This window comes from Cinclus cinclus, chromosome 8, assembly GCF_963662255.1.
Source record: "Cinclus cinclus chromosome 8, bCinCin1.1, whole genome shotgun sequence".
In the NCBI taxonomy this organism is placed as follows: domain Eukaryota; kingdom Metazoa; phylum Chordata; class Aves; order Passeriformes; family Cinclidae; genus Cinclus; species Cinclus cinclus.
The window spans coordinates 1425842-1453166 of record NC_085053.1 but is presented as its reverse complement, the minus strand read 5'-3'; the positions used below and the strand labels follow the sequence as shown (position 1 = coordinate 1453166).

The window sequence follows — 27325 nt, the reverse complement described above, 5'->3', positions numbered from 1 at the left end:
GAATATTTTGCTCTTGAAGGTATTTAATGATATTCTAAGAGCTGAGTGCATTCCAAGATTGACAAGTTCCTGAAGGGACGTCCTGGCAGACCTGGCTGTTTGCCTCTTATTTACATTTGATCAATTCAGCAGTGGCCAGGCCTTGCTGCTGGAGTGTCCTGTCACTGCGGCGCTGCTGCTGAGCTGGTACAGCTGCTGTCAGCACAGGGCTTTGTGCTGAAAACGCTCCGAGAGTGAAGATGGAAAAGTAGCTGGAATCTTAATGCAGGATGAATGTCTCTTAAAGCAGCAGGGCTTTCATTCCCAGCTTGATTCTTGCACAATGCGTTTCTTCTTTCCTGCACCTCCTCATTGTTTACTGGTCCTGCAGTTGTGCACACAGGTGCTCCGGGCTCACTGCCTCCACCATGGAAAACAGCCTTTTCTCCCCCTTGTTGATGCCTTTGAGCACAAGTTCTCAGGCATAAATGTTTTCCTAGATGGATTTCTTTGCTGCTGCTTCAACTCTGATGTGAATATTTTCTCCCAGCTCTCACTAAACAAATGTGTACGTGTTAACCAAAAGGTGTGGGTAGCAGCTGTTTCAAGTCTGTCCTTAGAAGAATGTTAGGCTGTGCCATCAGGACATGGAAAGGCATTGTCCTTTTGGTCCGAAGGAACCTTTGAGACTTGGCTCTGTTCATTCCTGTTTAATTTTCCATTTTTTTGCTGCTGTTACTTGTAGAAGTTGTGGGACCATTGCTAATACAGAGCCGTTTTGTTCAGCACCACTAACAAACCCTTTAGAGATTGATTTCTGTTCCAAGGGGAGGGGAAGAGGAGCTGCATCCTGTCCTGTGGTGTCAGAGTAGACATTTCTGCAGAAGCAGCTATATCTGAATCCCTGTTGTGTGATACTACATTGCTTTCCCTAAAGATGTGCAAGCTATGTTTCAAATTTGACTTCCATTTCTGTGTGTGTTTAAAAAATTGCTTTTTTTTCTGTAAGTAGAGTTTATGTATTCATTTGTAACATCTGGTTTGAGCTGTACAGAGAATGCACACAGGTGCCATTGCCTTGGGGCTGAATGTTAAAAAAAGTTTAAAAAAAATCCTAATCCTTGTGGGCAGACTGACATCAGTGTCTCTTTCACAGAGGTAAAACTCCCATTCCGTGGTTAAATGGTGGGGAGGAATTTTCTCCTGAACTCTCCCTGTGAACCCCATTACTCTCATTCTTTGACTTTTTCCCTCTTCAAACTCTGCATTTGTAGCACAATTTTCATGTCCTGTCTCTGCACTGTTTAGTTGGTTATGTGATCAACACAGCTCTCCCTCTCACCAGGCAGGAACCTCTCTCTACTGATGTTTGCTTGAACAGAAAATAGTTCAGCTCATAAGACGGGGTAAAGAATGCCATCACTTTTGGACATCTTAAGAGGATGTTCTGAAGGAAAACTTTTGTCTTACCTCTCTTTGTAATTTTGCTGTTGAGGAAAAGTCAGTGTTGCGTACACTGGGAGCTGCATTAATGCAGTGTTCTTTATCGCTGAATGTGCTTAGTCTGAAGCAGAAAATCAATAAATCTTTTCAGCCTTTGACTGCCCAAAGCATTTTCTTGTCTCCTGTGGTGCTGTAGAGGACACTGGTTTGGGTGACCACTTTGTCCTGAGTGGCAATTCATTTTAGCTTCTTGAGGGGAAAATACATATATATATACACATATATATATGCGTGTGTGTGTGTGTGTGTGTGTGTATATATAAAGAGATAGTAAATGCTTGAAAACCAATGTATGAAACTGTAATCTTAATAGTCATTTGCTGCCTCCTTGGGCTGCTGTCATTTCAGTGCTTACAGAAGTGTGACCATGTTCCCATTACTATTTTCTCTGTTTCCCCATGAGAAAATACCAGTTGATGTTCATTGAGTGGCAGCTTTCTCTCCATTAGTAGATACTGAAATTATGATGGAGACCTATCTGAAGGCCCTCGGCATCTCTTTAACTTAATTCTTGTATCCTGTTGCTGTCTCAAGTGTTACAAAGCATCACAACAAATTTAAATCAGTGCACCTGATGTTTTTGCAGTAACTTTGCTTTAGGGATTACTTGGATGCGTAATTAATTGTACTTCTCCCTGCAGGTCTGTGTTTGAGTAGGGAAGTTAATGAGAGAACTTGTGTTGGACCAGCCTCCCCTTTCATGGGGGCTTTGGTTTGCGGAGTAATCACTCTGTAAGCACACATTAACAGGTACTGATAAACAATTTAGCTAGAAATTAACGCTGGTTCACACAAAGTGCTGGGGAGTTCTAAAGTGGTGTGGGGCGCAGATGACAGCTGATCTTGTTCCTCAGAGCCTTAGAACTGCTTGCATATGGTATTTTTATTTTTTTTATGCCTAGATGTTAGGTTAGGAAAGAAACCTTCAGGACTCATATCACAGGTAGAGCTGTTTCTTTTCTGCCAGAGCTTTGTCACTGTGTTGGTGCTTCTGGAAGGAGGTTCACCGTTACACTCCTGGGACTGCTCAGACCTAATATCCTCTGATTTGCACAAATAATATCCTGGATATTTGTGTGGTTTATTTTTCATAGATGTGGCCTCAAGGCCTGTTTTAAACCGTGCAGGTTTGTATGCGGCCTTTAAAGGAGCTGCAGAAGTCTGGCTTCCGTTGACTTCCAAGTTCAGTATGAAGATCCTCAGTTGTTATAGCCAAGAGGTGATTCCCAAGTGGCTTGAGCAGACCTGTCTTAGCAGTTCTGTCTAAAAGGTCAGCAGGGCTGTGCTTTGTTCTTTTGGCTCTTGTCCTTCTCCCCATCCCTCCCAAGGACACTGCACATTCCTGCCTCACCTTTGTGCAGGCACTTAGGTGTATAACAAAAGGCACCCACATCAGCTCTGCCCATGGGCTGAAAATTCCTGCCCTAATCCTTTGCAGCATTGCTTTTCTCCTGAGCCGAAGAGGTGAGTTAGCAGTGCTGCTAAGACAGGCAGGAAAGTGATTCAGTATCCCCTGTAAGGCAGGAAAAACGAGGGGATTTTGATGAGCTTACGCTGATTGTGCAACTCTGTTTACCCCTGGATTTTATTCCTCCGAAGATCCCTATTTGAAGGAAACACTCTACAAATCCTCTCACGGAACCTCATCTCATGGTTTTTAAATGTTTAATAGGTCTGGCAACTGGGGAAGACACTGAGAAAAAATTGTTATTTTGCTTTGGGTTTCTTTCTTTTCAGTTGCATAGGGAGTCTCCCTGTCCTTTGAGACATGGGAAGGATCATGGGGATGCATAATGATATGGTAGAACTGGTGTCTTTGTTTCCTGGCTTGCTTTCTGGTTCAAGGACACTATCTCCCTGTGTCCCACAGGACTTCTGGTATTCTGCTTTCAACTCAGAAGCTTCTGGGAAGATTTGTTGGTGGAAAAGTTATTTGGGGATTTGAACTGGCAGAAGTTAGATTTGTGAAAGAGTAGTGCAGAGTGCTGCCAATTGGATTTGTGCAGAGCTTTGGTGTGCTGTGTGAGTGTGTGAATTCCTATGTCTGGATCCTCTTCAGATCAGGTGTGCAGTGATGGCTGAACCATTTGGGGAAATCTGGCAGGGCTTCAGGTACTCTTACTGTGCAAGGTGAGATGTTATTTGTGGTGGTCTTGAAGAGGCTTGGTAATGCCCTGAGAGAGTAATTTAGTTTTAATGCACTTTGTCTAATATGTATCTTTCTTATCTGTTGTCTTTTTAATACACAGTTTGTCTAATATGTAATGGCCTTACTACTATCTTGAACCAAAATTAACAGCCCTACTTTACAGGAGTATTTGTTATAAATCTATCCATACCAACTTTCCATTTTCATACAGAGAAGTTTCCAAATTAGTCCAATGTCTTATGTAACTGCACATTACTTCTGGCTAGTAACTATTTTTTTAATGTTTTTAGGGATTTTCTTCCACGAGGTTCTGGAATTGTGACAAGACGACCATTGGTCCTGCAGCTCATCACTGCCAAAACAGGTAATCTCTTCCTCTTTTTGGGTCAATGCCTGGACAAAGTGCTGTTGTACTTCAGCAGGAGAAAAGAACTTCTCTAAGAAGACTTGAGCACTGTGAAGAAAGCTTTCACCAGAGTGTCTTGAACCAAGGGCTTCTGCTCCAGAATTGTATGCTCAGGTCCAACCCATCACGTTTCCCATTGTGGGAAAATGGTAACATCTAAATCCTAGAGCATGTGGTGAATTGAATCCACATCATTGCATGTAATATGCTTTGGAAATTAGCTTTGATTTATTCATTTCTTGATGAGCTTTGCAGTTGTATTAGTTAACACACCAAAACTGCTACACTTCTACCTTTAGCTCTTGCTCCAGTGCACACATATTTGATTCCACACAGGCTGTTTCAGAACTTGTCTTTTTTGGTTGGGCTCAGTGCACTAAGTAGAGCAGAAGGTGGATTGGGGGAAAACAAGGGTTCTGTGTATTTCTCTGGTCAAAAATAGAAATATTTTTGGGTGTACCACTAAGCTATGGGACATACTGAGATCTTTCATGAGAATTCACCACTCTGTACTCTCCCAAGGGGCACTTGATCTGCTGTGGTATAGCTCAGTTCCCTGGCATATCTAAAAGCAGCTATGGTTCACCATCATTCCAGTTTTTGGTGTTGTTACTTCTAAACCAATGTAAGTGGCAAAAATCACTGGGCTTCAGGGATTTTTCTGAATTACTACTTTTAAAACACAGTCATAGTTTCAACACCTCTGTGAAATTTTTCTTGCTGTTTACACTGTGGAAGAGAAAGGAAAAACAGTGGAATTCAGTATTTCTGCATGCTCATCTTAGAAACTTTAGGATTGTCAAGTGTGTTATACACTTAGAGTGTTTTATATGTGGCAAATATTAACATTTGTTTTAGTTGGAGAAATGAACATTTGCCGTTCTGCAGATCTGGCTTTTGGCCTCTGACAGTTGATGCAGAAATGCATGAATAAGCTGGGGAGAGTCTTCATCTGACTTTTCCAGCACCATGCAAGAGCAGAAGCAAGAAAAGCTTAGAGCTTTGTGCTGGCAATCTTTTCAAAAAGACTCAGCTGAGGGGACCTGTCAGTAAGTGAGCACTTACACTCTGACCTCAGGTGGTTCAATACTTCTTCATTGACATCCATCCTAAACTTAACCCTGACTGCTTTGTGTTGACCTCTTTTGTAAAATCAGCATTGTCCTTTGGTTTAGGGCTTGTTTCTATCTGTTTTTCCTCATTGCTATATTCCCAAAGTATTTGTGGCTTTAGTTAGGCCTCTAGGTTTCATACAGGTACCTTCTCTGCTGAAAATTAGTTCTTCATTATAGCTTAAATAACACAACAAAAACCTTAAGAAGTTCAGGAGAACTGAATGTCAGCCTAATTTTGTATTTCCTTGATGTCAAGGTGTATTTCTCCCTTTGGGAAATGCTGTGTAGTTCTGGTTTGGGTTTAAATGCCAAGACCTTTAAAATGCAAGCTTTAATTATTTTGTTACTTTCTTTAAACTTTGTTCCACTGTTATTGTTTTTGATGCTGAAATTCCAAGTCACTTTATCTTTTAAGTCACCTTTATCTTTGTGAACTAATTTTAAGAAAAGAAAATAAAGAAAACTGCTTAGAAAAGCACAGTGTTCTTTTACAGGAAGCAGATGCTGAACTGATTTCTGTGAAGCCCATAATTATCTAAAATGTTATAGAATAATTAGAGGGCTGTATCAGCTTCTTGTTGCTAATGTAAACAAAACAAATTTTTAATCTTAGGATTTTTCTTGATTCTTAAAAGTAACTGTTCTTAATCTTGGAATACTCCTTGGAAGAGAGGAGGTGCTTTCTGTACGGGCATGCACAGGTGGCCACAAGATACTTTTGCAACATTTTGGAAGTGGCTGAGACCAGTTTTGGAATGTGAATTTGATTGACAGGGAAGGTTCAAGCTTCATTTGAGTCGTCGCACTAAGAGAGGAAAATTAGCAGAAAAGGCATTTGTGCACATCAAAGTAAGAGAAAGCTTGGCCCATCCATTGTGAGGGTCAGACATAGGATGGAAGGGTGCAGCAGGAATTGGTTGTGAGGAGTTACCAGGGATCCTCAGGCAGCTGAGAGATCTGACACATCTGGGTAAAGAGCTGCTACCCCTGCAGGGGTAACATGAAATAACTCCATAGTGAGGAATGCATCTCATGAGAGGTGTGGAATATGTGTGTGTGTGTGTATGTATAATATTTTTTTAGAATTATGTTTACCTATTTTAAAAGTTCACTGTAGTATGTACAAAGCTATTTTGGCCTCCTTTAGTCACTGACATGTTTTGGTGGTACCAGTACAATTCCTAAATGGCATGATGGCATTTGCATTCCACATTCATGCAAATATGTACTCTGCTCAAATATTGAGGGCAAGTACAAAGTTTTTAATTAAATATTGCAAGTAACAATTCATTTTTTCATAGTTTTGAGTATTTTTCTCTTGAGTTTGATAATGTGAGAAATTGTGTGTCTTAAAGATGCAAGTGTTGGTGCTCAGCTGACCTGGGATGAGAATTTCAGGTGTGCTTGTGAGCTGGTGGTGTTTTCTTCCTTTGAGTTGGTGTTCCTTCATTTTTACATTAAATGTTGAAGAAATAACTTTTAAAGTTTTTGTTTCACAAGTTCAAGTACAATTTTTAGCTCAGTGGTTTTTTGATCTAATACAGCAGTAAGATTAAATAGTTTTTGTTGGAGTTAATAGATATTTTTAGTGGTGCTGCTGAGTAAGCTTTAGAAGGTAATGACTTGAAATTTCTGGACTCTTGAGAGATGGGTTGGTGTTTTTGTTGGTTTTTTGTTTGTTGTTCATTTTGTAGTGGGTTTTGTTTGTGTTTTTTTATTTTTTTCTTTCTGCTGCCATACATTCTGTATAACCTTAGGCAGTCTATTCTTCCTACTGTGCTGTCTTCTGCCTGTGCAGGTGAGATAATGACTAGATTCTTGGAGATTAGGTAGTACATTGTTTTTGAACAGCAGTGGCAACAAAAAAATGTGTGAAGTCTTTGTGGTAGGTCTTCTCTTTGTTAAAAATACATTCTCTGTTGTATAAATCGTGTTATTTATTATTTTCATCTTAAATATCCTCCCTCTAGGAGAGTTATTTTCCTCATTTTGATAACTGTTTTTAGAGCAATTTCAGGTTTTCTTCTTGCTTCAGCAGATCAACAGATTTTGAAAATCATTACTGAGGTGGACATTTTTTAGATAAATGAGTCATATTTACAATACCCACATTTGTGTAAGTTCTGTTAATTAGAATACTAAGTGGAAAGTAAATCATAAGGTTCAAAAGGCATTCTGATTTTTTCTGAAGTCTTGCAGATGCTCTTTTCTATTGAAGTTGTTGAGCTTTAATCCAGATTTTGTATATTGCAAGACTACTCCTCATGCATAGCCATCTTCTGTTGCCATCTGGTGGCAAAAACAATCCTCTAACAGAAAAAGAAATACAAAAGTAATTTAGACTGGTTATTGCAGCTAACACAATTGATCTTAGAGACATCATCAGCTAGCAGGCAGTTGGAGATCTTCAGGGACAAAAACTAGAAAAATGCCACGGTGCCAATAGCAGGAAAGAGAACGAGCTCTTTACAGGGAGGAAGGGCTGACAGTGGCTGCCATTTCCTGGATCCCACTCTCATTCAGATGATGAACAGGGATGCTGGAGAGATCAGTAGCATCACTGAGGTGTGTACCCCATAAGCAAAAAAGTGCCCCCAGCAGGAGGAAAAGGTGGTAATGATGGGTGACCCTTTCCTGAGCCAACGAAAGGCGCATCCCCTAAACAGGACTGACATCCTGGAAGAGAGACAGTGCTGCTGGTCTGAAACCTGAATTTAAGCTTGTGTAAGGGCAGAGGGACTGCAGATGTTCCTTTGCACCTGCAAACCTCCCAGTTGTTGTCTGTACTGGTAATCTGAGCTAATCCCAGTGACTGCTGAGGTCTGGCAACATGGTTTGGTGGGCTCAGCCGCTTGTCCCATCAGGACCTTCAGAATGGGATATGAGCTTCAGCTCATGTTGGGACCGATTACTGGTACACACAAATACTTGGTTTTGCCTGGAAGCTTTTGTTTCCTTGAGCCAGATTGATGCTCAGTGACATGAGGAAAGATGGAATCCCCTCATTAAGGTTGGAAAATGGCTCTATATATGCCCATCTTCATAAAGATAATGCAGGAAAGTGACAGAAGAATCAGTCAATGTTCACTTTTAGGAGAAAGAAATCTGTTGGTAGTTATTAGCTAACAATCTGAAAGGTATTTGAGATTAACACCAGCCACCACAAACTCATCAAGGGAAATAATCAGTCATATCAGTGCAACAATTTTTTTTATTACAGGGTAGCAGGCTTGTAAATTAAGGTGTGGCAGGTCACTTATCTTGGCTGCAGTAAAGATTTTTAAATTATCTTCCTTTTTTGACAATATAAACAATCTTGGGAAACATGATTTAGCAAGAACTCCTGTAAAGTGGATGCACAGCTGCTTACAGAGTGGAAAGGACACCCCCTCCAGGTCGTGTTCAGTGTTTTGTATTACTGATAGGATGACAGAATGGAGTGTGTTTATTAAGTTGCTGTTTGGCAAATACAAGTGAGAATATGAAAAATACTGGTGGGCAGAACTGGAATTCAGATTGCTTGCAGAAGAGGAGAAATACCCCCAAAATAGGAAGCACTTCAGCTGGGATATGTTTTTTTTCCTGTACTAAAAGGATGTATTTGAGAAAATCGATTTTCAGAAAAGGACTTGGTGCTCACAGTGGATCTCTGACAACATAACTCACTGATGTTGTGCTGTCATCAAATACAGAAGTAAACATTGTACAAGATGCATCACAGAAATGCAATCTTTCAAGGTTCTGCTTTTTCTCAGTCCTGGGAAAGAAAGAGCTCTGGTGAGAGCTCTGCCTCTGTAAGCTTAGGAAAAAAGTGCCTGGAGGAGGGCTGTGTGAGGGCTTGGAACTATAGAAAGCATCATCCATAGAAAAAGGCTAAAAGAGCAGGGAGAAATTCCTTCTACAAACAAAAACTTTGATGGTTGGGAAATATTATTGCATCAAAAATAGCTTTTCTTCCTCTGGTACCCTTCTAATGAGCCATTTCTCTGGTTCCTAAGGGCATGACCTGCCATCTTGTGGTAGTTACTTTCATCAGATCTACCCTGTTTTCCATGTTTAATATATTCTGCTATGATATTCTTATATTCTGCATTGTCAGGATTTTCTGTTTTGTCTTCAGGAAATACCAGGGAACTTGCATTTCTTGTAGCCTTTCTGCTTGAAGGTTAGCAGTGGAATAACTCCGTTTTGAATATTTCATCTTCGGCTCGTTAGAAAAGCTACGGAAATAGCAAAGCAGAAGAGGGATTGTAGTTTGGGTAGGACAAGGGCTTTTGATACTTCCTCTCTTTTCAAGGAAGCACTGTTGAATGATTTGCTATGGTCCAGATTCACTTAACTGCATTTACTTTGTTCAGAAAAAGCTGTCCATCATCAAAGAAAAGGTGAAGTACTTTGCCTGGTGATGTTTACTTGCATGTTTTTAAAACACCCTCTTGAAATCACTCTTTTGGAAAGAGTTCTGAGGCTTTGGGAGATGCTTTATTGAAGGTAAAAAGTGTTGTTGCTTGAGTGGTATCTCCCCAAGGGGCTGGCAGATAGAAGATGCAGTAATAGCAGATACTGCTTCCGTGCTGCAAACATTTAAAATATTTGCTACAGGCCTACAATTTAATGAACCACCCTTTTGGAACACTTTCAGTCCCTTTTGAGTACTCTACACTAGATAGTGCCTCCAACTTGGAGCAGCTCTGCTTGAAATCAGTTTGGGAGCAGTTCTGAATCCAGGTCTTGGAGAATTCCTGACCTCTAGTAACAGATTATTCTGTACAGGGTAAAATCCTTGGGCTTTGTAAGCTCTTGGGCTCAGCCTGATGTGGATCAAGGATGTTTTCCAAAACATTCCTGATGTATTCCTAAGGGCTGATCCTTGTCACTTGGCTCATTTTAGCTTAGAGACAAATTTATGAACTATCTCAAGTGTTTATATAGTTTCAATAGTTTGAGAACAGCAGTGTCTGTTTAGCACTCATAACAATATATCATTGTGCTAGATTAAATATAAAGGCATAGGGAGGTATAACTGACAGGAAAAATAAGGAGTGTTTTAAAAGATATGATCCCATATCACTCATTTAAAAGATTTGTCTAATTTAATCAAAACTGAAGAGATAACTAATCACTTGTGGATGCACTGAAGGAGCTATGCTATGGCAGACTTTTCATTCCATGTTGTCAAAGGTGCTTTTAATGAGTCTGGGGAAAAAAGTTATTTTCATGCAAGGACTGTTTTAGTTTTGTATCCAATTGTTCTCTTAATGTAACTTCAATTTTATACAAAAATTCATGTCTGAAAGCTAGACATCAGGCAGGATCACTTTTCTTGTCTGGCTTTATGTCCTTTCCCACAAAAATATAAATAAAACATTTTCTTAGTACTGTTCTGTGCATGAAAGCTGGAAATGGAAGGTTGCATAAAGCATGTGCTACTCCAGCCTGGCTGGAGGCATCACTGCCAAGGACAGGCTGAGGGCTGAAAGGAGCAGAACAAAGCTCTGCTTGTCTCTTGGAATTCTTATTCCGTCGGCTGCGTGTGGCACCACAGGTTAGGAGCCACCGTGGAGTTGATTCCTTCAGCACTGCTGGCACCACAGATAGCACCAGGAGCAAGGAGTTTTGATAAATATTTTAACCCAGCTAAAAAGTAGCAAACATTTTTATTTGGATTGCTTTGAAGCCTTGTCAGGTAGTGATTTTATTACTAAGTGTGAAGTGGGACAAAGAGAAAAGCTTCCTTGGCTACCAGCTGAGTCAACTGATTACAGCTGGGCACCAACTATTAATTACTGGATTTAGAAATAATTTCCTGAGAAAATCTGATGAACTATTGGGAAAAAAAAAATTAAGAAGAATGTGTATGTTTTATGCCAGGAGATATGTGTGAAGTGGGATAAAATATTACTGACTTGTCAGCTCTTTTTTACATTGGGTATCTATTTGCCAACTTTGAGATGACAAATTTTACAAATATAAGCTCTCAACTGAGATATATTATTTTGTGCACCATGTTGTTTATATTTGAGTATTCCCTGGGGTTTTTTAATAAACAAAACTCCCATTCATTGTCATTTTGCTGCTGGAGCTGAAAAAAGGATATAAAATAAGGTATTTTTTGTTAGATGCTCTCTTGATTTTAAAATAAGTGATGTATTTTTTGTCTGAACAAGGGTGAGTCTCCCTGTTCCTCTCGCCCTGAGTCTGGAGGGATTATGGTATGGTAGCACAGACAGGTGGCTATTTGATGTTTTCCTCTTCACTCTGTCCTTTTCTTCTGTCAGTTTGCTTTAACTATTTATTGTAATTTTGACTACTTATTACTTTTATTTTTTTTTTTTTGGACAGCTCTGTCATTAATAGTAACAAAGTGGCTTCTGGTCTTCAGGCTTCAATACTGGCACATAAGGTCCTCTTTTAATCCATATTCTCACCTTTGGAGTTCTCAGCTGCTGTTCTTTGCTTACCAAGCTCGCTCTTTGCACTCACTATGGTGGGCTTGTTACCAAGTAATATTTTCCAGGGAAGAAACTTCTAAAGGGACCTTTGAGACCAGGCCTGCATTTCAGGATGAAATGAACTGGAACATACACGAGTCTTTTCAGCCTTTTTCCAGTCCTGCTGCTCAGACCTGCTGGGGGCAGGCTGTGAGCTGGTATCTGGAATTCCTATTTATGCCTTTATTTCTGATGGCAGCCTCACTGTGGAGATAAACTTTTGTGTTCTGTTTTGAAGGAAGAAACTCTGGTTTTAAAATTCTGGCCTGTGCTTTTGGTCATGCAGGCAACCAAAAGGTTGCAATAGTTAGTATCAGTATTTGGATTCAAAAATCCAAACTGGGACTTAGTGGCATGTTTGATACATGAAACAGATAACAAATTATCTGTTTCTGATTCCTGGTCAATACTCTTCTAAGGTAAAACAGCAACTTGTATGATATTAAAGACTTGGTAATTACTTGTGTTCTCCCACTGCCCCGCAAAATCACAACTATTTCCATAGATTATTTTGCAAACTTGCAAACATGATTCATATTTAGACTACAGGAAACTTACGGGAAATGAAAAGCTGTGTTAAAAACATTACAGTGTTTTTAAGTGATCTTGTTTTCATTTTGAACTCGTAATAATTCACAGAATTGATTTGCTAAATTAATCTCTGACATGAGTGTTAGTTTTTGAAGCAAATGCTAAAAAACTTTCACAGTACAGAATTTGAATTACTTTTCCATTTAGGATATATTACAGGCAAATTAGATCAGATGAAAACTCAGAATCTCAATCTGTTCCCTATTCTATTACTGTAAATTGCATCTAATTGAATCTTTCACATTGTTCCAGAAGATGATGTGCTAAAGATAGAAGCAGTAAATCATATCCAGTCAACTTGACTTTTAACTGAGCCTTTCTTGTTGAGGGCTGGTTTTCATATGTGCAGTCATTAAATAACGCTTTTCTGATAGCCACAATGATCAACTTTTGTGCCCACATCTGAAGAACACTGGGGGCTTGAAAGTGGTTGTGCAAGTCAATGAGCCTTTGAAATTGTTATTGATAGGTGTTATTGATATTCTTGACAGAGTATGCTGAATTTCTACACTGCAAAGGGAAGAAATTTACTGATTTTGATGAAGTTCGTCAGGAAATTGAAGTAGAAACAGATAGAGTAACAGGAATGAACAAAGGCATTTCTTCGGTTCCTATTAATTTAAGAATATATTCTCCACATGGTAGGTAAAATCATTCTACTTTACATTTATGTCTTATAAACGTATTATGTAGCTCTGTCTGTGTAGCCATCACCTTTTGTATCTGTTCTATTGCCTGATCTTCTGGGCTGGAAAAGGTTTGAGGCTGAGTTAGTAAAGATCAGAAATGGGACTTAATAACAACTTCTTTTTGGCACTCTCCAGAGGAATTCCCTGATCTAGAAAGTCTCTGTGTCTCCCTGCCTTACTGGAAACTTATTACCTGCTGTCACTAAAAATATAATCAGACAATAAAAGTGTTTGAAGTTGCTTTCTGTTGAAGACCCCTGTACATATTAAAGTTGGTTCCTCTGGTTGCCATCTGCCCAGTTTAATGAGGACAGTCTAGAGAAAATGTTTTCCATTGAATCTGTCATTGATATAGGACAAAAGTGATGTGTTTGGCTGAAGCATGTGATTTTTCTAACTGCAGAGAAGCTCAACTAAATCCCCTGCCTCAAAGCTTGTTTGTTGAACATGCTGACTCCAGGAGAAAGTGAAAATTTCCTACCTATTGCTCTTACTTTGCTTTCTTAGGATCAGTCTTTTAGTTCAGCCACAGTTGTCTGTATTAACCAGACTCCAAATACACTTCTGGTGTTTCCTTTCTAGGAATTGCATTTTTCTGATTTGTATAAAGGATGCCCTGTTACTCCAGTAGCAGGATGCTTACCCCAAGCCAAGGTGCCTCTAGTTGGCACTGTGGCCTTTACTGGGGGAAATCATACCACAGCAAACCAGGTTTTCTTAATGGATTAATTTTTTCATCTTTCTGACTTTTCTGAAGATGTTACAGATTAAAAAAAAAAAAAAAAGAACCAACAAAACTCCAAACCAACAACATATCCCCAAGCCCCTTAACAACAGTTTTGCTATATAAGTTAGGCTAGCTATTGATTGGTTTTTGGGAATTTCTTAATTAGAGACATGGTTGAAAACATGGTCAGAGAAACACTGTTTAAAAAAAAAATCAGAAAACTTTTGATTCATTTGGAGGATGCAATGAAAGTGGGCTGTTGTCTTGGTTTGAAAGGCAGGTGTCTGCTAAGGAGGGCAGGAGCCTCTCTTGAAATGGAGAATGTAAACCCCTTCCCTCCAAATTACAGTTTTGAAATTAAGGGGTTCTCAGGCAAAGATATGGGAATAGGAATAACAGTTCTTTACTAGGAAAATTAAAATAGAAATACAGTATTACAAAAAACAAACCTAAAGCACTGCCAGAGTCAGAATCCAAGCTGACACCCCATCAGTCACTCAGGGTGTTGGGAGCAGTCCCATTAAATGGTGGCTGCATCCTCCTGCAGTGACAGATGTGGTTCTGTTGGAGCAGTGCTCCTGTAGAAGGTGCAGTTTTCCTCTGAAGGTCCAGTGATGATGTAGAAGGGTTTGATTTTCCTCTGGAATCCAGTGGGAAAAGGCTGCTCTGATGTTCCAGATCTCAGATTTTATCTGGGAAGGAAATGCTTGGTTCCTCCCTCTGGGTGGAGCATCTCCCAATGGGATGATGGAATTTTATCAGTGATGCAGTGGGACTCAATGGCCCATTGACAGGAGATCTCTTTCCTGGAGGAAGGATGGGTTGTGGAAAAGATAAAGAGCACTGTCCCACCTGGTTTTTAAGAGATGGTGACAGAATACACACTGCTGGTCACATCCTATATTGCAACCTATTGCATCTGTTGCCTGTGCTCCTGTTGGACAAAGCTCAGAAAGTGCTGTCATTTGTCTTAGAGCCCTCAAGGATATTTGATACAAGTATCATTTTCTACCAGTTACAGTATTTTAAATATTGAATGGTACTAATTAATACAGAGATGCAAGACCAATGGGGAAACAGGTCTTTGCAGATTGTCAGGCGTTTTGTTTGAACTGTTAACAACTGTTGACATATTTATCTGCCTGTAAAGGGATTTTAAGTGGGATTTTATGTGACCAAAACTTGTGTGCAGCCATAGATGTGTTGACCTCTGTCATATGTGGCATGCTAACCAGTTTCATGATCCATGTTGTCCATGTAGTCTTAAGCCTGACCCTTATCGATTTGCCGGGAATCACTAAAGTGCCAGTGGGGGATCAGCCTCCAGATATCGAGCAGCAGATCAGAGACATGATAATGCAGTTCATTTCTCGAGAGAACTGCCTCATCCTGGCTGTGACTCCAGCTAACACTGACCTGGCCAACTCAGATGCCCTGAAGCTGGCAAAGGAAGTGGACCCTCAGGGTAAGCAGGATTGAATGTCGCCACTTTTTGTTCTCAAGTGTTGGTCTTATTTTCAATTATGTCATTACTCTTGTGGGAAATGGTATAATTTATATTATGTAATACAGATGTGTATTTACATTCTCACACGATCTTCAGCATCACTATATAACTGTTTGTTAGCTCAGTATTATTTGGGTATGTTGCTGTAAATGAATTTAAAAAATGTTGTCACTGTCTCTTATGAGCAAGTGCAGCAATGCTTATCTAGGAGTTTTTGTAGTACTGGACAAAGTAGGGGATGGTGCTGATGGGAATTCTGGAGAAATTTGATACAGTTGTATTGCTGGGATGCTGAACCTTGGTAAGGAGTTTTGCGAAACACATTTCAGCACTGGCAATTATGTTCCCTTCTTTTCCAGACATATCATAACTTGAGTTGGGGCTGTTATTGTGTCATAGCTCTGAGAAGGGCACAAATATGTTACTACATAATTGTAAAATGTATTTGTTCTGAATCTAAATGATTCTTCCATGACTTTTTCCTTCTGCTTTCACACTCGTCAGGCCTTAGGACCATTGGTGTGATCACAAAATTGGATCTGATGGATGAAGGAACAGATGCAAGAGAAGTTCTAGAAAACAAACTCCTCCCTCTTCGTAGAGGTGAGAATGTTCACCTCTACGTTGCCTTTACTCTTTGCAGTCCAGAAAGTGCTTTGGATAGGGGTGATGTTTGGGAGTCCTGGAGATGAATCAGAGGTTATGCTGGACTTGATGTTGTTCCTTGCTTTTGCAGTTATCTATTCAGCAAACATAAAGGTGACTGTGTTAAAAATGTCCTTTCTGGACCTGGAAAATCCTTGCTTCCTCTGGAATATGCAGTGTAATGCCAGCACATGTCATTAGCCAATATTTTTCTTCTCTGCCAGGTTCCTTGTAACAAAAGAATTTTTTTTCTTTGCGTATGATAGAAGCAAGCACCAGAGCTTTGGTAATCTCACTGTAAACCAGTTTTGATCCCTGGCAAGTATTTTCCATGTTTTGGCAGCTACTGCCACATTTGCTCATTCTGTCAAGAACATCGAGAATTTTGGTTCTAGTTATAATTTATTGGTGAGACTACTGCCTCCTCCCCTGGAGCATGTTGGTCCAGCAAATGAGAAGAATGTTTTATTTTTTTAATTTTATTAATGTCATATCATTTATCTATGTAGGTCTGTGTGTGTATTTCAGTTTTATTTTGGATTTTTTTTAGTTTTTATTTTTGAAGTGGTTTCTTTGGGATTCACCAGAGTTTCAGATATTTCTCTATTTGAATTGGTGATTTGAAAGGAAGTCTGTCTGTTGTATGTGAACAGAATGAACAATTTAGACAGTGTTAAGGTTACTTTTCTAGTTGTAAACATGATCTAAAAATGCCTAAATTGGAAAGTTTTGTTTGAGCTGAGACTGTCTCGTTCTATTAAAGATGAATTCAGTGGTTCAGGTAATAGCTGCATTGATTTACCCATTGGTTTTGTCATGTTTTAGGCTATATTGGTGTTGTAAACAGAAGCCAGAAAGACATTGATGGGAAGAAGGACATAAAGGCAGCTCTTCTAGCAGAAAGGAAATTCTTTCTTTCCCACCCATCCTACAGGCACATGGCAGATCGAATGGGAACACCCTATCTCCAGAAAGTTCTAAACCAGGTAAAACCTGAAGCCTTTGTGGTGAAAGGAAGCTTTGTAGTGATAGGGCCAATATAAAAACTGTATCAAAACGAAGTTGGTTGCTGAACCTCACTCATCCTTTCCTGCTTTCAGTGTTTTTTATTTGCACAAGTTAAAAAATGAAGCTGTATGTTACATGTCGCATACAAAAGCTTGCTGTGAGCTGTAGTTTCTGACTTTTTCTGACAGTTCTGCACTCCCCTGTTCTTTAGGATACTGAATATGGACATCAAAAATAAGATTTGTTTCCCTCCCTGGAAGTAGATCATCCTATTCCTCAACTGTTACATTTAACTTATCAGTTGCCCAGTGTTTTTGGCATTCCTTCAAGTCCAACTTGATACTGTTTTTCCAGCTCACTGTCAAATTGCAGCTTTTTGTCTGGAATAGACAAAGACCAGGTCAGTCTGGTTTTGGACAGCAGCTGGAAACAGCTGGAATGTTCCTGATTTAAGTAGAAAACTAAATGGCTGGTCTGCTTATTTTTTTGCTACAGGACTTTGCAGCTGTAACTTGACAGCCGGGCTATGGAATGCTCTAGGCTCACTCAAAAAAACTACTAATGCCATTTATTTGTGCCTAAGAGCCAAAGTCTTCATCAGGATGCAAGAACTTGCTTGTACTCTGCATTTTTATCTGTGTTTAGAATGTTTTGTCTTCTTTCACATCTTGAAAGTTTAGTCCATATGTCTTAGTTTTGAGACTGAAACACAAGCTTCACATGCCTTTCAATTATCTTGTCTCTCCTGACTTGCATTGCTTTATATGCTGTTAACTTTTTTGAGAGCTTCTGTTGCTTTTACTGTGTAGAATGTTAGATATGGGAAGATCTGCGCAAGTTCTGTCCTCGGGATATTGGGGACCCTATTGTGGTTTCAGGTAATGGTTCTGTTTCTTTGTATCCACAAGGTGGTGCTCCAAGGAAACTCCAACTTTTGATTTGATGCCTGTCAGTCTGCTGAGCAACCTCAAACTTGAGTTTATGTATTTTGGTGTATGACAGTTTAAATGTATAGCTTGTCTAGCTGGGGTTGGGAAGAGGTTTTGGGGCGTAGTGGAAGAAGTCCAGCTTACTTTTAATTAAGAATTGTGTACAGCACCTGAGAAACTTATGGCACAGGTAAGTCACGGACAGTGGTGTCCTAACACATTAAAACAGACACACAGACTCACAGACATACATATACATATGTCTATGTGTAGAAACATGTTGTGGGTGCTCAGAAACTTTCTTTCCCACATTGCCCTGTGGCTGTAGCATAAAGGGGTTGTTGTGCTGAACAAGTACGTAGGGAATTGTGAAACACCCTTAAGAAAAGCAGCAAAATGGGAGTGTGGCATCAGCACAGAGGTGAGAGGTAGTTTTAAATTGCCCATGTAATGTGTGTAACTTTTTCAGGTGTCACTAAACAGGTGCGTAGTACCAGGGCTCAGTGAGTAAGAGGATGAAGGAATTTTCTGAGCCTTCTTACAGTGTGTGTGCACCAGGAATATTGGGTTGTTCTTTAACAGTCTCCATTGCATCAGAGATCAAAAAGGAATTGCTCTGGTAAACTAGCACAGGTCATGGCTGATACAGTTAGCAGTCAGAAGGAAATGGTTGTGCTGCTGCTTTAATCTTTTTAACAGTATAAAGAGATTTTTATTTGCTTTTTAGCAACTTACCAATCATATTCGGGATACCCTGCCAGCCTTCAGAAGCAAACTCCAGAGCCAGCTGCTTTCTATAGAACATGAAGTAGAGGTATACAAAAACTTCAGACCAGAAGATCCCACCAGAAAAACGAAAGCCCTGTTGCAGTGAGTGTCTTTTGTCTGCTTTTCCACTTTGAATGGGCTTGTTTTGCCTTTTTCCCCCTTCTTTCTGATTGGTTTAAATTTAAACATTAGGGTATTGTTAAGGATTCTTTACACAAGCGCCAAAGAATTCTGTGTTTGATGTTCCAGAATACTTCATTTATTCTACAATTTCAACAGAATTTTCCCTAAATTAATTTTAGCAATCCTAGAAAAGGGAGAAAGCAGAGCAAGGAAAAGGCATGAGGATGGGCAGCAGAGATGATCAAAGGTAAAAAACTGCTTCTGATTGTGTAGACGCATTCTTCTCTCTGCCAAAAAGATGACCTCAAGCAAGGGAAAGACATTGTGTTGGAAGTCTGGAAGATGAGGAGGCTGGAAGAAGAATAAAGAATGCTTCTTTTTCTGGTATAAAAACTTGGCTGTTTTAAACTTGGCAAAAGAACCTAGAGATGGCAAGATCAAAATTAATCAAAGGTGGTTGTCCTTCATATGTTGTGCACCTCAGACCCAGAGATCTTTGCTACAGGAGCTGTCAGTCGAAGTTCGTGTGCTTTCAGAAAGCAGCGAGGCAAATTCTTGGAGGTTATCATCAGTTCTGAACTAGAAAGCTTTTTCACTGCTGAAGTCACTGTCTGATTTGGGTGTCATCCACAAAATAAGTCTGTCTCATGAGACTTTGATAACAGTGATGGAACAGAGATGAATGTTCATGTGACTTGGAATCAGGTGGAAGTGGAATCAAGCCGTCTTGATTGTGGATTTAGCAGCAGGGGGGAGGTACAATGCTGATGTTGTGGATTGAACACCAGCTAGCACCTGCTGCTTTGCTGCATCTGCTTCCTTCCTTGGCCTGTTTCCAGGGGTGTTGGATACTCAGTACTGCCTGTCTTTTCACCTGAAAGATCTGCCATGTTCAGTCTCCCTTTTTTTTTTCCCCTTCAGTCGTAGCCCTCTGTGTTTATATGCAAATTCAATTTAGCTCTTAGAGTGGAAGCATGTGAAGAAAGAAGGAGAAATGTAAAATGTACCTAGCTCTTCTCTCTTATATGCCTGTTGTCACATTCCTGCTCTGACTGATTTCAGAGGTTTTCAGCATTCTCAGTTCTCTGGGATAGATGGTAATAGCGCTGGATTGTGATAAATTGTAAGTTTGGGGGCAGACTGATTCTCTAATTAAAACTTTGGAATTCAGAGGGGAAAGTAAAAGAGAGGCTTTCTTGACCCAGATGTATACTCTGATTTACTCCTTATTTTTGTAGCAACTCTGTCAAAAGAGTAGGCAGTTCCTCATGACTTTACTCCAGATGTTTGGTTGCAAAAACAGAGGGACATCACCTTTGACTTTTCCAAGACTAGGAGAACTCTCCTGTGGGTTTTTCTGAATGCTCCTGCTGCAGAAGTCAAAGCAGAGCCAAGTAAGCTGGAGCTTGTGATCCTGATACATCACTTTATTAGTGCTGGTTCTTGGGCTTGCCTTTTGGCTTGGGGAAAAGAAGTTCCTTCCCAATCTCTTCTGAATTCTCCAGCACTGGATTCACTTCATGCTATTAGACTGTACTGAGGACAGCAGGGATGCAGGGAGATGTGTGCAGGTAGGGATTCTATGGATCGGCGTCTTGGCTGAATCAGTTGTACAGATACTTTTGACAATTGCTAAATACATTTGAATAGGCAGTACTAGTTGCATCGTACTGAAACGAGTTGGTAGCTGATATGCTTAAATTGTTCTGTTCTGGGTTTGGGTTTTTTTGTGTTGTTTTTTTTTTATGTTTTTTTTTTTGCTTTTCCTCCCCTCCTTTGACACTTAGGATGGTACAACAGTTTTCAGTGGACTTTGAAAAAAGAATTGAAGGATCAGGAGACCAAGTTGATACCCTAGAACTTTCAGGAGGTGCCAAAATCAATCGTATTTTCCATGAACGTTTTCCCTTTGAACTCGTTAAGGTATTTATCCATCTTGCTGATATGCTTTATTTTATTTATGTATCCTTATGTTCATACTGATAGTAGTGTAGCCAAGAAAAGATCTGATTGAAAGAATATGCTTTTAACTGTGGAAGAAATTGCATGAAGTTATAATTGAGACATTTGCCTTAATTTCTTGTATTAGATACTGAGACATGCTAAGAATTCTGAAATACAAGAATTAAAATATAATTATAGTCCCAGTTCATGCTATTTTCTGTGCTCTCCTTTTATCACAAATGGCATCTTTCTTCTGGTTAAATGGGGCAGGCAAACAGTTACGGTTGGTGAATTTGACTTGTGTTCAAGTGGCTGATATCTATTAAAATGAGAGTTATGGAAAATAGCCCTTTAGGCTCCTCCCAACCCAAATCATTCTATGATGGTTTGACTTAGGTAATGACCCTTTCATTTGTGACAACACTGACTTCTCTTCCAGCTAGCTGGCTTCCAGGAAACTTAAAAGAAAAGCTTTATAACTTCATTATTGAGACAACTCCTCTCTTAAATTTAGTTGAAAACTGTAGAATGGGAAGGGGGGGATAAAGAGATCATAATCACAGGAGTTTTGCCACTTTAAGAAACCAGGCTTTAAAAAAAAAAAAAAAAAGTGGAGTCTTCCAAATCCTGTTTCTGGCTTACTCTGTCAACTCTTCAAAATCATTCCAGCTGTTGGGATATCTGGAATGGAAGAGAGTCTGATTTTCAACAATATTTACTGCTGCCTGCAACCTTAGTGCTAAAACATTGAAAAATACTTATTAAAAATACTTATATAATTATAAAAATAATTATTACTTGTTTAGTGTAATTAGAAATTACTATTTTAACAGCTAAACTTGCTTGTCTTATGGTTCTGTAGAGAGAGGGGATATTTTCTATTCTGTTAAAACCTTCCCCTGACGTGCTCTTGTGTGCTGCTGTTCCTCCAGATGGAATTCAATGAGAAGGAGCTGCGGAGAGAGATAAGTTATGCCATCAAGAACATACATGGGATCAGGCAAGTGCATCCACATTTTCCTGCCTGGTCACATGATACAGGGGGATTATCTTCCCAAAGCATTGCTTACAAGCTTTGTTGTTCTCAGTGTTTTGGGAAATGTTTCTTGTTTTACCTGATTGGTAAATTCTCAGTTGGTTGACACTGGCAGCTGTGGTGCAGTATTTGAGCTTTCCTTGCCTGATTGCTGGAGAGGTCTTAATTTATCATAGTGAACTGATAATTTTGGGTGTGCTTTTATAGTTTGGTTTTTTATATAATTTATCTGCCAAGGTAGACCTTGGAGAACAGTGTTTGAAAGAGAAGGAAGGCTCATTTGTTTAGAACTGGGTCTATTTATAGATTAATTTACTCTGCAGTGACCAACTGTGAAATTCTGCATGTCTGACTCTGAGTAACAAAACCTCATTTTCTGGTGTGAGTGAGAAGTGCAGCTATAGGATTCTTACGGTTTTGCTGTACAAAGGATTGTGCATGGAGTGCTTGCAGCTGCCACTTATCCCTAAGGTTTGATGCACTGCTACTGAGGCTTTACTGAGTTATAGTAGTGCTCCTTAGAGTTCTTGCAGTCCTCTTGAAGGAGGACTTATATTCTTATATTCTGAGTATATTCTTACTCAGAATGACACTTCCTTTGAGAAAGAAGCAGATTTAGTTCTGTGGAAGCCTGTTTGTGTAGGGATTGTTATTACTCAGCTCCAAAAGTGATGATTTGAGCTATTTAGTAAAGAAATAAAAATATTCCTTGCCTGATGTTTTTATTACTGTCTTACGTATTCTTTTATGTCCACAGAACAGGTTTGTTCACTCCAGATATGGCATTTGAAGCCATTGTTAAAAAGCAGATAGTTAAGCTGAAAGGACCTTGCTTAAAAAGTGTGGATCTGGTGATGCAAGAGTTAATCAACACTGTCAAGAAGTGCACTAAAAAGGTAGCTTGCACATAGATCTGGTAATATAAGTAAAATGTAATGGTGTAGTGCATAATATAAAGTCTGTCTTGCATTTTATGCAAGAGACAAGAGATTACAAGATTACAAGGGATTTCTGATTCAGTCACTTGTTGGACAGAGTAGAACTTCCTCAAGTAATTCCGACTTCTGCAAAGCTCTCAAAACAACATAATGATGGAAAAGTTCATTTTTTTGGATTCATTTGTTTTGATTCTTGGGGGGGGGTGGTGTTTTTGAGTCAAAAGATGCCATCAGTTTCTTCTTTAAAACCAAGTTTTCACTTCTCAGCTGACTGGCTGCTTTTGCAGTCTCACCTGTCCATCTGCCTGTCCCACCATCCCAGTGCAGGGTACCCCGTAACAGTAAGTACAGGAGTGGTTCTGGGATCTGAGCACAGGTATTATGAGGTTGCTGAGAGATATCCTCCTGCATTTTTTCTGAAAAAATGAAAGTTTTTACACCAATGAGCAAGTAAAGGAGATATTTCTTAAAATTGGAAAGACAACATAGAGAAGCAGATTCTCTGGTATATTTTCAGCAGAGTTTCCGGGTTTTTCACACTTTTGTCAAAGTCTGGAGGACATGTCACTTGAATTAACTGTGCAGATGCTCTTCCAAGTGGTATTGGCCAAATTTACCACTGCATCTTGCTTTTTTCAGTATTGTTATGTAAAGATGGAGCCACAAGATGGAGCCTTTAAAAAACGAGAAATTTGGAAATCATTTGGAGCACCACTCTGGAATTAGGCCTGGTAGAAAAGATAGAAACCTCACCCCAGATAGACTGTGTTTCATATGTCCACCGTGTCTTTTCCTCAGTGTTCCCTTTTGGAAAAGAACAGCAACAATCCAAGGGTTTAGGTCTCTCCAGTCTCTGAACAGCAGCAAGGAAGGCTTGCTTTGCAGCGTGCTTAGCTTTTAGTCCCAAGCATTTATAATATTTACCTTCTTCCAAAGAGGAAAGCTGGAGGCTGCCTTGTTTGTGTTCCACTGAAGCCCCCCTGCAGATGTCAATTTCTATTAATTTTCTGTTTCAGTTGGCAACATATCCAAGGTTGTGTGAGGAAACAGAAAGAATTGTTGCTGGCTACATTCGAGAAAGAGAAGAGAAGACCAAGGATCAGGTGAGAATAAATAGGAGATGTGATAATTTGGGGAAGTGTGTGAGGGAGAATAGTTCTTACATCCAAAATATAGTAGGACAGTGAAAGATTTTTTTTTTTAATAGGCTACACATTTTAGCGAGGAAGAAAAGTTGCTTCATTACCACTGAGCTTTGACAGAGTAGAATTGTTACAGAAAGGTTAAGTAGTGTTGGTTTTTCCTGTACCAATGTGCCAGCTTCTTAGCTGGGCCACTGGAGCTGTTTGTGGGAAATCAGTATTGATTAAACAAATGCACACAGGAATAGCTTATTTCTACTTTGTTTCCTGGTGTTTTTAACATACCCATCCCATGCACCCACCCCTCACCTTAGTTACAGTGATGCTCACAAGCAATTGTACTGGGACCCTTGTGAGAGTGACAAGATTTTCTTCCAGTTAAAAAAAAGCTAAAAAACAAATAAACAAAAAAAAAAAAATTCAGAGAAATTTAGTTCAAGCATTCATCACTCAGCCATACGTTCCAAATCAGGAAACTGCAAATCTGAGATTACATGTGAGAAAATCCAGTGGAAGTGAAAGCAGGAATTATTGGCTGGAGAGTGTGGAGTGTGACAATAGAAATATTTGGGGAAGAAGTGCTCAGCAGAGCTCCTAAGCTGTTCTGGACTCCTGGCTCTCTAGTCCTGTCCCTGTGCAAGTTAGGGAGCTGTGCAGCACATCATGCTGCATTAATCTGTGCTGAAAATGTAGTCATAAAAGTAATTTAACAAAACAAATTATTAGCTGGGCTTGTACTTGCAGGGAGTTCTAGTCAGAGCATTTCTGTCTCAAAATTTTGGAGAAAATACAAGTTGTTTAAAATAATTGAGTTTTATTTTCCTGTTCTTCATTGCATGCACATACCTGACTATTTCTCAGAACAAAGAACAAAATATGGGCTTTTTGTAAATGCCAAAAATTGACCAAACAGGTTATTGTCACATTCACATCGTTATTTATGATATTAGCAGTTATGCTTAATAAAATCAAAACACTAGTAAGAATATTTTCAGAGGTAAGAGATGGAGCAAAAAGCATAGTGGGGATTTGAGTCTAAGTGAGGCATCTCATATCCTCTGGAAATTGTGAACAATTTGGGAGTGATGCTATATTTGAGGAACTGTGCAGAAATAAGATTGAAGAGATTAAATGCCACCATTTGGTAACAATAGTTTCCTTCCTTGCTCCATCTGATAAATGGAAGCCTGAAAAGACAGGGGTGCAGTGCAGCCTCATGCATGTTCCAGAGCCTGTTGGAGGGAATTTTTGCTGATATCTTGGCAAGTTCTTTGCTGAGTTAGATTGTCAAGGTTGAATAAAATTCTCTGTGGGCTACTGAAGGACTGACAAGTGATAAGTACACAAACCATTGTGCTGTTTTGTTGATAGCCCATCTCTCAATGCAGATGTGCACACCAGAATGGCTGGCTGGTACCTGGACTGGACATTTTCTCAGCCAGGACTGGATTACTTATCACTTTTTTGTGTGGTACATAAAGAAAGTGTAGGTACCTGGATTTTGGGTTTAAGGTTTAGGTTCCTTGCTGGCTTGGCTGGAATGCTCCAGGTAGACAGAATTTTGCTTAACTTGCAAAATGCAGAGCTGGAATCTATGTTACATAATTACCAAAATTCTCTCTGCCCATGTATGATTGATCTTAATGGAATGGACAAGAGCCAAGAGAGTGAAAAATGAGGTCTGTTAGGGAAAAAAGTAGGAAAAGGGAATAGGACTTCTGTAATGTAACTTATTAAACAAGCACAGAAACAGAAGCAGTGGAATTCAGAAAATATTGCTTTTGGCTTGAATAATTATGAAAACAATATTCAGTAATGCAGAGAGCTCAAGAGTTGTGGTTTTTTTCCTCCTTTCCTTTTCTTCAATCTCTCTCTTCCACCTTACCCATCCTATTTTGCTTTCCTGTCTCCCATAATAGATGCTGCTGCTCATTGATATCCAGGTTTCTTATATCAACACCAACCATGAAGACTTCATTGGCTTTGCAAAGTAAGTGTATGGAAAATTTGTTATAAAGACACTGCCAGGCTTTTTTTGTTTATTTGCTTGGGGTTTTTTTATAAGGTTCAGAACACAAGTCCTGAAGTGTGACAGTGAAGATCCAGGCTGCAGAGTCCCAGACATGCAGGACTATGCTCTTTCTCAATAGCCACAATGTTGAGCTCTCTCCCAGTTGCAGGGGAATCTTCACCCAGTTCACAAGCCTGGTTTCACTGAAGCTGGAGCTTATGTCTTGGTCTGGAATCACACGTATTTCAGGACCGCAGAAATGGGTATTGGTGGTCTTTCCACATTGTTATTAATGCATACTTTGGGAACTGTGATTCTGTGTGAAACAGTTTTGTCCAGAATAATGGATGTCACTGAATTGTAAGTGTGCCTGCTGTTTGGCTACAGAGAATAATAGTAGCAGAATGCCCTGCAGGGCCTGGTTTGACGTTCTCTTCACTTTATTGAAAAGGCTGTGAGAATATTTTCCAGAATGTTCTCCCTCAGTTTCCAGCAATTTGTGCCTCAGGGACTTAATACCAACATTTTGACACTCGTAAAAACATTGAAGATGTCCTCACTCTTTGAATAACAAATGTTCCTTCAGACATATTCATGCCATATTTGCCATAACAGTGATTGGAATCACAACAGGTTTCGGCTGTGTGAGATGCTGGCAACAAATTTTGGCACCACAATATGTATTTGATTCTGGCCAGTTCTAGTTAGCACTGTGAAGGAAGGTCCACGTCTTTGGCAGTGTGCCTTGAAAGTTTAAAGCAGGGAGTTCAGTAAGTTGAGAGGAGAGAAGGTAATGCCAGGCACTGTTTATGTGTTTGGTTTGAGCAACTTTCTCTAGAATTGTTTGTGGGTCCTAGATATCATTATCAGTTCTCTTGACAAATGGCAGGATGTTGTAGGAATGGTGGCTGGCCTTCTAGAGGTCAAGATAACAACCTGCCTGTTATTTACTACTCTTCATCCTTTTCTGACAGGAAAAAGGCTGCTAAAAACACTCCATGTATATTCATGGTGTGTGTTGTGACCTTGGGAAGTCACATAGTCCCACCTCTCGCTTGCAGGAGGATCCATGCTGAGTTCAGACCAGGCTACTTTTTTTTGTCCAATTTTGATTTTGTCCAATCAGATCTGGAGAATTCCCAAAACTGGAGATTCTCCAGCCTTTCTACGCAAGCCTCACCTCACTGTGAAAAGACTTTTCCTTGTGTCAAGTTGGAACTTTCTATATTTTATAATACTGGATTCTGGAATTCCAGGTGTATCTGTAGCTACTTCATTAAGTTTCTCCCCTGGAAAAATTCCCTCATGGCTGCTGCACCTGCAGCATCCATGGTCCTTGCTGCTCTGTCTTTACAATTCCCAAGTTCATTTTCTTGGGAAAACTGTTTTCTCTTTTGCCAGCTGAGATGTGGAAATCTCCAAGAGCTGTGTATGGGGCATAAGCTGATAACAAGTGGCTATTTGTTTAAATTCACTGATAAGCTTAAGCAAGGGTTTCTCTAGGATGGAGCAATGGGAAGGAAAATAGCCTTGTTGACTTCTTCTCAACTAAAAGAGTAAACCTGGATAGCAAAGTAGAATTTAAAGTATATTCACTTGAGATACAAAAAGGAAAAAATACTAA

The 27325-nt window shown here is 39.6% G+C and overlaps 1 protein-coding gene across 2 annotated transcripts in view; it reads left to right on the top strand.

Annotated features, from left to right (window-relative positions):
• DNM3 (dynamin 3) overlaps positions 1–27325 on the top strand; it is a 172532-nt gene that overhangs the window by 12480 nt on the left and 132727 nt on the right. For both annotated transcript variants that reach the window (XM_062497051.1, XM_062497052.1), the window contains exons 2-12: positions 3922–3995; positions 12726–12875; positions 14912–15115; positions 15662–15760; positions 16628–16788; positions 18467–18609; positions 20418–20553; positions 21507–21574; positions 22368–22506; positions 23565–23651; positions 25610–25680. In XM_062497051.1, coding sequence (XP_062353035.1) covers positions 3922–3995; positions 12726–12875; positions 14912–15115; positions 15662–15760; positions 16628–16788; positions 18467–18609; positions 20418–20553; positions 21507–21574; positions 22368–22506; positions 23565–23651; positions 25610–25680 — 1332 coding nt within the window. The remainder of the gene's footprint in view (positions 1–3921; positions 3996–12725; positions 12876–14911; positions 15116–15661; positions 15761–16627; positions 16789–18466; positions 18610–20417; positions 20554–21506; positions 21575–22367; positions 22507–23564; positions 23652–25609; positions 25681–27325) is intronic.